This window comes from Olea europaea, unplaced genomic scaffold (genome assembly GCF_002742605.1).
Source record: "Olea europaea var. sylvestris unplaced genomic scaffold, O_europaea_v1 scaffold1196, whole genome shotgun sequence".
Lineage (NCBI taxonomy): Eukaryota > Viridiplantae > Streptophyta > Magnoliopsida > Lamiales > Oleaceae > Olea > Olea europaea.
Genome location: NW_019229376.1, coordinates 947 through 12,248, shown reverse-complemented (window position 1 = coordinate 12,248; position 11,302 = coordinate 947). Strand labels below are relative to the sequence as shown.

At 36.4% G+C, this 11,302-nt stretch overlaps 1 protein-coding gene across 2 annotated transcripts; it reads right to left on the bottom strand.

Annotated features, from left to right (window-relative positions):
- Positions 1-1,208: 1,208 nt before the first annotated feature.
- Positions 1,209-10,924, bottom strand: LOC111374028 (ADP-ribosylation factor 1-like). 2 transcript variants are annotated; one of them, XM_022996635.1, is made up of 6 exons: positions 10,668-10,914; positions 9,001-9,091; positions 3,347-3,462; positions 2,083-2,142; positions 1,939-2,004; positions 1,209-1,710 (listed from the first exon to the last, which is right to left on the bottom strand). In XM_022996635.1, the coding sequence occupies exons 1-6, from the start codon at positions 10,722-10,724 to the stop codon at positions 1,519-1,521; spliced, it is 582 nt and encodes a 193-aa protein (XP_022852403.1). In that variant the 5' UTR covers positions 10,725-10,914; the 3' UTR covers positions 1,209-1,518. The 2 variants fall into 2 exon arrangements, with proteins under 2 accessions (XP_022852403.1, XP_022852404.1); XM_022996636.1 differs by lacking the exon at positions 1,209-1,710 and adding an exon at positions 1,711-1,831 and having other exon boundaries at positions 10,668-10,924.
- Positions 10,925-11,302: the final 378 nt, after the last annotated feature.

The following is an 11,302-nucleotide window of genomic DNA, read 5'->3' as shown; positions in this document are numbered from 1 at the left end:
TCCCAAGCAATAAGGATGTGGATATTTGCCTTTTAGAAAAGTCCTCTATAAAGCTTGAATAAATTTCTAAATTTTCTCTCCAATGGCTTTCTTGATTATATGGAATACGTGTATATGAGCCTCCTAGCTTCCTTCCCTTGTATTGTAGATGAAAGAACATATTTATTAGACATAATTATGTCAAAATCTGTGTCCCAATTGGTTTCCATGAAGTGAATGATTAAAATAAGGAAAGTAGGTTTTCCCGGCCAAAATAGGAATTGTGATCACATAGCATGAAGTGAAAAGCCAGAATAGGAGTTACAATGAATCACCTCCTATTGCCCTCATAAGTCTTCTGATTGATCATTGATTGCAATCAGACTGATTACCAATTACTTCGAATCATCTCCAATTTAGCTTTAAAAACGTCTTTTTCATTTCAATTGCATCCAAGTGCACTCAAGTCGGGGTTTTTCCTATAATAAGTGTATTTGCACGCAAATTAGGAAAATATTTGCTCAATAAATCATAAATACGCAAGTGAAAAAGCTCCAAATAAATGTATAATATGTTCTTATCAACTAGCATTATGAAAGCTTTCCTTGTGTGCTCAACTCCTCCTTGAAGCCTTGCTATGCTTCAATTGTATGCTAACAGTTCTTCCTTATATCTGTGCACTTACACTTAGAGTTCAAATGAGTTCATGATTATTGTAGCATGAGTACAATGTACAAATGTACAAAAAAAAAATTGAAGCATCTGTACCTGTATAGAATATAAATAGCAACACCAATTCCGTGTGAATATTAAAGTCTATCTGGTAGAGATTTTATTGAACCATTTTTTCTTATACTCATTTTCAACCATATATTCTTCAAATAAAATAATTTTGCACATAAATCCGTAACTTTTTCCTACTTTTTAACCACATTACCCAAAAAATTCATTTTTCACAAAATCTATTCTCAAAAAATCCACATTAAATAGACTCTAACACGGATTCTTTCAAAATGCACGTCATACCCATGCCTGTTGATAGCTGATTTGTTTTGGTCAATACTCATTAGCCACCGATAATATTGTCCCAACTTAGTGTTCAAACATCATAGAAGACTAATGCATAGCTCTTGGAGCTTCAATGGAGAAACATTTCATTTTATTTGTTGAAGATAAATGACCACCAAATAAGCACACATGGTAGGGTGAAGAAAGCAGGGAAATGCTAGTGATATAACTCAAGCACTTTCTATTTTCAAAGTAGCAGTGGGGATTTCTAAACATGAATCCCCCAAGTGTAAAAATATCACCGCAGTCGGGCTATTGTTCATGATTCAACCAAGTTATCAAAGTGCCAATCAAGAATTTTAGTGAGTACAAATATAATTCATAAGCTTCAGAATCACAACCCATAGAGGGGAAATATCATTCAGAGTTGAGGGCTTTTTAATTTACAAACACCTTGGTTCTTTTATCAGTCACAAATCAATGAAACTACGTGCCTGCTGATTTCTTGAGAGTTTGGTGAGTGAAACCCCGTTAGAATGCTGAAGTGCCCACTGAAGAAAATCCAGCAGCCTTGTGCTCTTTCAAAGTGCTTGATAACCAGTCCAAGCCCTCGTATAAGCCATCTCCTTTGAGAGCACAAGCCCCTTGTATGTGCCATTTTCTGTTTTTAAGATCGTAGAGACCCAGGCCTTCACAAACTTCCATTGGGGTCATTGCTCCTTTCTGAATGTAACACAAATCTATCATTCGATAACGGACTATAACAACAATCCAAAGACATAAATGCTTAATGCGTAATGATATTCAAACAGCAGTGCCAGTGATGCGGGTAGACATTATATCACTGTAACCAGGTAAATGAAAAGCATCAATCCTCAATATACTTGATCCAGATATACTTACTTTGACTTTATTGATTGGTAAACTAATAGTAGGTATCAAGCCACTTACCATGTCTTGCTTGTTTGCAAACACCAATATAACAGCATTGAGCATGAAAGGATCTTTGATGATTGCCTGAGTAAAGAATAAAATGAAAACTATGTCACAACCGGACAACTCGAGTCTAAATTATCAAACATTCATAAAAACCACCTGAAACTCTGCCTTCGCCTTTCCAATTCTCTCGCGATCCAAAGAATCCACAACATAGATCTGTATAAGAAAGAGCCACATAGACAATGAGTTAAAAAGCATTATGGGGAACTAGGTTCACTTTGATCCACAAATTATAGATAGTATACTGAATCAAACAACCATAAACAAGCCAAAACCGCATTGCATATTAGAAGTCTTCATTACCATCCCAAAAAGTGTTCACTATTCTAAAATTAGAAGAAATTGTTCATTTCTCGCAAACCATCTGAGCAACCTCTCCTCCCCTTCTCTCTCTTCCAACAAAGATGTTCCCTCGTACCAACGTTCATGTTTTTCTCTCACCATGTGCTGATTAGTTGAGTACATCATAATGATAGTTGCTTCAGACACAGCATCACCCATTAGGCCCCCTTTTTTTTCCAAATTTTAATGTTTGGAATAGTGTTTTTTTGAAGAATGTGATATTGAAAAAGAATGAAAAGTTTTCAATTTACGTGTAATATTATTTTATGAAGGATTGTGTGGTTAAAAATAAGAGAGGAAAAAAAAATGAAAGAGAATGGGGGCCAAACGGGGGCTAGATTTGTGGAGGTATTGTCACCCCTCGAAGGTAAGAACATGGATAGTGGTGTTGATGAAGCAATAAAGATCAGTGAATAAGGGTAAAATGGCTGCTTTGAGTGGCGGGTTGATACGTTGGCGATGGTTGTTCTGTGGAAGCTCTGTTAATGGTGAAAACTATGCTTTGGGGTCAGGATGTCAATAGTTGTAATGCTTTACTTGAGGGGTGCAGCAGAGAGTATCTTGATGGGGTTTTGTTGTGGTTACACTGTTTTTTCATGGGTTTGTGGCGGCCATAACAGTAGTTTGCATAACAAATGGTGACATCATTGTGTTCTATTAAGAACATTCTGGAGGTTATGACAATTATGGGGTTTCTTTGTTTTCTTTAAAGCATGAATTAATTGGATTGGCAGCAGAAGCAAGTTTCACAGATTAATTGGTGGCAAATTAAGGAGATAGTCATGTAAGCTGCAGAGGTGATTTTCTGGTAGATAGGTGGCAATTTCAGTGGTCATGCTTAGAGGTAAGTGGGAAAGAAGGGATATGTAAGGTGAGTTGACAACTATACATAATCAGAAGCAATGGAAAAATTGTGAAATTACTGAAGCCAAAGCGTTATTGTGAAACTCGCATAAAATAAGGCCAGGACATGCAATTTCAGGTTTAAGAATTATAAAACATATAAATAATATCTTACCAGCCCATCAGTATTATTAAAGTAATGCCTCCATAAGGGCCTTAATTTTTCTTGTCCTCCCACATCCCATACTGTGAAAATCACATTTTTATACTGAACCTTCTCCACATTGAAACCTGCACGGAAGCAATAAATATGATTATTTTCTAGCGGTCTTAAAGATTTAGATACACCCATGCATACACATTGATATATATTAAACTCCGATGGCATGTCATTAAGGAACACCAATATGTAAAACCCATCTATGAACACATTAAGATCTAACTAGCAGCTAAAGACCAGACTTACTGGATCCACTGAGAGCATGCCCCATTAAACTCTATGCTCAGCTCCTAAACTCCTAAGAAATACCATCAGGGCTTTCAGTGATTCTCAAGTTAATTCTCATGAGAGGTCAAAAATGACAATACAAATTTTCGTAGGCAATCAGGAATAAACTGGGATATCCTTAATCAATTATTCCAAGATTTACAACACTATGCAAGATCTCATGTGCAAGCAATACAAGAAACTCAAAGATAGAATCAAGCTGAACACACATCAGGTACAACTGTACAAGTGATGTATCAATGGAATTCTCTGGTTTTACAATTCTGGTTTAACAACCATTTTCTGGATAAATGTATCTCCAGGCAAGAATATATCATTATCATAAATTGTTAAGTACTGTCAAGGGTGTACTAAATGTCTGTTCAAAATGCTTCCCATGTATCAATGCGTTCCTACGTCTGTAACAGCTGCAAATGCACAGGAAGAAATTACAATAACATCTAGAGATTTCGACCTCTGACATTCAGACATCATATGCTTTGGGATTATTATAATATGACTTTTACTGCATTCAAACGGTGTAACTATTACACAAGTCCAATACCAAGACTAGTTTCAGAAGCATTCAGAGGATTGTGCCATTTGCAGAAAGGGAGGTATATTGAAGTTTACTGCATGCATAAAACTATTGTAACTATGCATAATTAACAGCAACATAAATCTATAGTACACAGCAAACTTTATGATTTTAACCACATGTTGACTCAAAGATATGCAACAGATCATTAGAACCCTTTGTTAAACTAGAAGAAATTGAATTATTCAAGACTATGAAACGTTTACATAGGAAAATATTTTATAAACTGTAAAGCCTAGAATGTAACCCTAACAAAGCGAAGACTAAACTACCCTTCATAAAGAACCTAGATTACAATTATAACAAACACCTCATCTCAAACTCATGATCTAAGCATAAAAGAGTTTTGCCAAGAAGAAAATGAAACGACTCCATGTATGCTTCACCCGATCTGCTAACTCACTGAACAATGTAAGGTTTGGTCTCTCTTGTTCGAATTACACTTCCCTTATACATCTGGACGAGAGTCCCACGGTACTCTCCCTCCACGCAGGATTGAGACACGTTACCAGTCCATGGGCTTAACTCTGAATTATCAAACCAGCTTAACAAGACGAGGACTACCAAAAACAAATACATATTCTCTGCTCACAAGTCTTCAACTTCATTGTGGAAGCCAAAACAACAACAAAACATATCCAAATAAACAAACCAAGCGAATAAAAGTCCTATTTCCAGATAAACCAGATGCATATTCCAAATTTCATATTCCAGATTGACTGGACCAAAAATACCAAATTCCTTATTCCAGATTAACTGAACCACAAATTCCAAATTTGGAAACAAACAAATTCCATACCAAATAAGTTCCATAACAATTGGAACCAAAATCTAACAAATTTCAAACTGTTGGACATAACTTACCCCCAACTTTCAAAACTAACTAGAAAGATCTCAAATGCTCAAACAAACAAACCGGTTCAAGACTTGATTTTTGTTTATAACATACTTGAAGGAAATGCACTAAAGGAGAAAGAAAATGCATGACATACTCAAAAACAAATGCAAACAAAGGAAAACCAAAAGCAGGAAGCTTGGAAGAAAGAGAGTAGAACTTCAAGAAATTGCCAAAACATCCGACAACATTAACCAAAAAGTCCAAGAGAATGACAATTCCACAGGCCCCAAAGGAGGAAATCACGATATTAAGCCCAAAAATCATAAAAAGCTCAGCAAGTCATCAATTGCAAGGCCCAAGCAAATAACTTCATGCAGAGATTATTCAAATAACAGACCACGTGATTAATTACCCAAGAGAACATACAACTTCAGCACCAAGGGAAGCGACCAGGCCAAATAGCAGCTCATATGGCAGTGACATACAGATGGGTAGGAGACTCACAATCACACCAATCCACCAAATCTACTTTAACCATAGAGAACAAAATCCCAAAAAGATAATCTCCATAGTTCAGGTCCAATATAGTTCAAAGTAAACCTTTATATCGAGCCAGACAATCTTTGGGGTCCCAAATCTCTTTCCCTCAATTGGGCCCATCAAATTTCATAAGTTGAGAATGCCATCCAAATTGTTATTTCCATGGGACCTGTATTACTGCTCCCAATCCATCCATATTGACTGAATTTCTACCAAGGTTTATATAAGCTGCCACACCGTCCAAACAAACAAATTGATGAAACGAAACGATGACCAGCAAGATTGCCTATCAAAATCAACTCTTGAACATGTGAAATCAAACTATGATGCTTTATTGTTGCCAGAACAAGTGATCTACACCACATCTAATAGAGATAAGACGGATGCGCAACAACCATCATCAACAGCGCACACACCAGACTCTAAGGGAGAAAAGCCATGATTTAACTTTCACGATGTGTGTAGCCAGATTCAAGATGTGGGCTAGCAAGAAACAGGGAAGCAAATAGAGGAAGGCAGACAAAGAAATATGGCAAAGGCGAACAAGAAACCAAATTGCCAACCCAGCCAAACTCTAGGGTGCATCAAGACATAAACCAAAAATAAAAAATCAGAAACAGGATCATCAACCATCATAACAGCTTAAGGAAAAGATTTAACTTTCACGATGTGTGTAGCCAGATTCAAGATGTGGGCTAGCAAGAAACAGGGAAGCAAATAGAGGAAGGCAGACAAAGAAATATGGCAAAGGCGAACAAGAAACCAAATTGCCAACCCAGCCAAACTCTAGGGTGCATCAAGACATAAACCAAAAATAAAAAATCAGAAACAGGATCATCAACCATCATAACAGCTTAAGGAAATAGGTAAGTGGTGGCATCAAGACATAAACCAGAAATAAAAAATAAGCAACGAGGACATCAACCAATACAATAACTAAAGGAAAAAGGCTCGTGCCGCCACCACTACCACCAGACTGGACTGAGCCACCAACAGAAAAAGCCATCTGCTCACTAGTAGAAACAAAAATCAGATCCACAAGAACAAAAGCTTAAACAGCGTAACAAACCCCTCTTGGTCTCAAACTCAAAAGCAAACCTCCAACAAAACTAGAAAAATGGAAGAAAGGTAACTATTCGAAGAGTCCAGATCTGCAATTTCAATGACCGCTAAACTGTGTAAAAAATAAACCTATGAACAAACAAGAGGACTCTGAATAAAAATGAAAGTTAATCAGACTAGTGGCAACAGGCCGCTCATCGGAGAACGGAAGAGACTCTAATGTAACCAAGACTGAATGAAACTTGCTCCAGTACCACGATAAATTAGAAGATATTCAATATTATAAAACGTTTAGAAAAGAGACTATTTATTACTGTAAAACACTAGAATGTGACCCTAACAAAAGGAAAGAAAAAACTAACCTTTATAAAGAACCTAAATTTAAATGAAATCTATCATCATATGAAGTCTAAAGACAATCATACCCAATAGTTGCAACATGATGTCAAATTATTAGCATTAAAACGACAAAAAAATTTATTTCCTAATAAATTGAGGGATAATTACAACAAAAACCTCAAACCTTTAAAACACTAGCGGACTTTCTTCAAACCTTTAATTTGTTGCAACCGTCACCCTAACATTTTCAAACATCACAGATGATGCCCTTTTGGACAGTTTTCATCCAAAATACCGTCAATTGACTAAAAAATGATTTCTACCACATTTTAACCAACTTTGAAATGGCAAAACGGTAACTATCACATTAACTAATTAAATAATAAACAAAAAAGAAAAGAAATAAAAGAAAAGTCACCCACACCCTGTCCCCACGAAACCCCTAACCACCCCAAACCAATATCCCTTCAATCGTCGACACAAGTATGGTTCAACCACACAAACGATGCCTCACCGCAATCGTTGTTGCCGCCACCAAGTTAAACCGCCAATAGCCACTGCAACTATCCCAAAAAAATGGCAACATGCTTCAACACCTGAACCCTTCTAAACCGAAATCGCCAACCTCCGAAAAGCCAACTGCTAGCTCAAAGTGCCATATGCATGAATTTCCTGTCCAAATCTTAGTGCCAACATATGTTGACAAGAAGCGTGGATGCTAGAAATACAATCAAATTTAGTGAGGTCAACGCAAAAATAAAATAAAATTAGTGAGGTCTATGCTAAAACATTTGGTTGAGGCAATCTTTCACATGAGGGATGCTTCTATGTCATTGCAATATGTGTAAAACAAAATTAATTTGGTGGTAACAAATGGATTTTGGTGTAGCCTTTGTACTATGATTTGCTGATGGGTGTGTTTTACTGTGTTCAACGATCTGGAGTTGATGCAGAGTTGAAGTAAATGGTTGAAATTGGGCAAGGCATGGTAAAGGACGGAAATTTCATTTAACTTTTTCCTAGGAAATAACGCTGATTTTGAACTAATAGAATTTGGAGGCGAATAAAAAATTTGCTTGATTTGGTTATGAAGTGCTTGAAATTTTTATTTATATATCATTTTTGTTTAAAAAATCATTGCCTAAGAAGAAAACGGGAGAACTACAGGAGAAAGAAGAAGAAGAAGGGAGTTTGGGTTTGGGGAGGTTAGGGGTTTCATTCTTTTATTTTCTTTTCTTTTTTGTGTATTATTTAATTATTTAATGTGATTAATAGATAGTTACCATTTTGCCCTTTAAAATTGATTAAAATGCTGTCAAAATCAATTTTTTGAGTCAACTGATGGTATTTTGGATGAAAACGTCCAAAAGAGCCTCACCGACAATGGTTGAAAAAGTTGGGATGACGGCTACAATAAATCAAAGGTATATGGAAAGTCTGCTAGTGTTTTAAAGGTTTTGGGCTTTTGCTGCAATTATCCCAAAAATTAAAATAGGGATCCTACGTTGTGAACTAGTTATTGAGCCCGAGATATGAAGACATTCAAATTCCTATATCAATCGAACACTTCGCTTCACTCATTACAAAGCATGTACAACTAATCCACCCATGCAAGGTATTATACCACACTGTTAACAGTTGGCTGCATAACATTGCCCTCTATCATTAGGGGCATTCTATCTAAGAAACCATTTAACTATCATACCTTAATTCCATTATCCAATTCCAATCTTAAAATATATTCAGACATTTCAAGATAGAGGACTAACAAATAAGGATACAGTAAGAAAGTAAGTAGTTGCACAATAGTACGATAACAGCATTTGTTATGCAAACTCATAATTAATTGCAAGTGAGCAAAGAACTACTATGACAATCTAAAAAGAAAAGGGTTCTTCTCTGTCACTAAGTATAATTATTTCTTCAGGTTTCAATGAAATATGATCTCGATGGAGAATGGCCAACCGATGGTAGGAACTGTAGATAAAACCTCTCCAATGTGAAGCTTATAAAGTATAGTTGTTTTTCCAGCAGCATCCAGCCCAAGCATCACAACCTACACCATTTCAAACAAGAATCACAACCATGACGCCAACAGCACATGATAACAATTTAGAGGGTCACGGCACTTACAAGCATAATGATTCAATGTCTTCATAAATAATATGAAATTATCAGAAAAAAATATTTTATTAATGATAACAGTGATGTTGATGAAGAAGTATATATTTCTATGCATTAGCAGTCTATATTTCTCTGTGTGAAACCTTTCACTGACTGTAAAAATAGTAATCTTTTTCCGTTATGATTGATAATATATTAGCGTATCTTGTTCGTCATTCAGAGGAGTTACTCCATTAGAAGAATATATTTTCTTGTCCGGCACTGCTGTAGACAGTAAGCTAATCTTCCCAGTGTGTGCGCATGGGGATGCATACATGTGTGTGCTTGTCTTTGCATTATTTTGATGATTATAGAGACTCTGGCTCAGGCTCTGGGACTTAACTTTCTTATCGTTGGAGTTGCCTTCTTCGAACCTGCCTCCACCTTCGTGCTGGAGGCTGCTTAGTGGAAGTGTTGTCTTCTGTGGGGAAGCCACCACCTTCCAGCTAGAAGCTTCTTAGTCACGGGTGTTGCATTCTTGGGAGATAGTGTAACCGTAGCAGTTGGATTTAACTTGGTAGTCAGCTTAGCTCTCGTAGTGGCTGATTTAGAAGGGTGGTGTATTTTTCTTTGGACTTGGCTTCTGGTTTTAGCTAGATAATCAGCTTAGATTTTGCAATGGCCGACTAAGAAGGGCATTTACTTTTCCTTGGACTTGGCTTTGAAAAAAGCAACTCTGGCCTCTCCTTAGCCGGAGCAATGGAAGAAACTCGGGACCTAGTGAACAAGCTAGTGCTAGTAGTCTTTGATTTAGTGGTTCTCTAATCATAGGCTAGGCTACTACATCTCCCTCTCACACTGGGTATCATTGGCCAGAAATGAATCATCTTCTTGTGCTCTAGTATAGCCCTTCTCTAATTACGAGTCTTGTTTCGTTAGGTTCTTATACACAAGGCCGGGACCACCCTTTAGTTCCCAAACTCCAACTGTACTCCGTTGCACCATTTTGAGTTTTAGTATGTTGACCTATATTAGTGTATCTTTAGCCCACATGGACACTTGAATAATTTTTACAGTCCCATAATCCCATTAGTATACATTTCCTTCTTCAGCATCAAACATGGACAGTGTTGAACTCATTTCAGTCTGTATATAAGTAGGATTCTTTGTACTATTTCATTCATAAATAAAAACTATCTCACGTGCAATTAAACGCAAAAATTAGCAGCCTGAAGGCGGCTCTAGAATTCCCCAGTCAAATAGCACTACCAAAAAGCATTGCAAACAAAGTGGAAAACTATAATCAGACGTAAACTACCCACAATTAGATACAATAATTTCCCAATCTAATATTTAATATAACTAGTTTAATCTGGACAATCATAACGCGAAGCAGCACTTATTTGTCAAGCCAGGCTAGGAGCTGCAAACCTGAGCTCGTAAACTTAATTTAGAAAAATGTCACAAATACGCAACATATATAAAAATTAAAAATTAAAAGTGTTTGGAAATCAAAAAATTTAGCGTACCCGCATCTCAGAATTGCCGAAGAAAGTGTCAAAGAGCCTGCGAAAAGCTTGACCCATTCCAGTTTCTCTATTATATTCCCCTTTCTATGACTAAAAACCTGAAATCTGAGAGAAAATTCAAGGATCGGAGAAAGAAAAGCTTAATTTTTTTCCCTATTAGGAGTAAATTTGATGATCAGAGAACAGTATAGTACGCGTGATCGAATGAAATTTTTTATGACAAAAAGACGTGTGCGATATTCCTTTATATGGGTAGCGTTTGTTTTGTTAGACTTCTGAAACCTTATTACTTTCTCATACTGAGCCCTCAAATTTTTCAAAATGTGACATCCTCATCTTGAATTAACAAAATATTTAGGAAAAATTGCAGCCAAAGTACCAAACCTTTCATTTATTAGCAGACTTTGCCCAAACATTTGATTTGTACCAACGTGAGTACCAAACCTTTAAGAAATATGCAACTCAAGTCCAAAATGACGGTTTCTATCTGTTTGATCTCAAAATCCGTCAGTTGACCCCAAAATCCTTCAATTGACCATAGAAATTAAAAATTTAATAATTTGACCACATAAGACAGGGCTAAAATGGTCATTTTACCATTTTAATATTAATTAATTAATTAAACTAATACACAC

Bases quoted from the DNA above. Each gene is read 5' to 3' on its own strand.
- LOC111374028 (XM_022996635.1), bottom strand. From the start codon at position 10,724: ATGGGTCAAGCTTTTCGCAGGCTCTTTGACACTTTCTTCGGCAATTCT. The intron at 3,463-9,000 runs GTTGGCCATTCT...GCTTCCGTGCAG, and splicing joins ATCTACAGTTCCTACCATCG to GTTTCAATGTGGAGAAGGTT. The intron at 1,711-1,938 runs GTAAGTGGCTTG...TGTTACATTCAG, and splicing joins TTGCAAACAAGCAAGACATG to AAAGGAGCAATGACCCCAAT.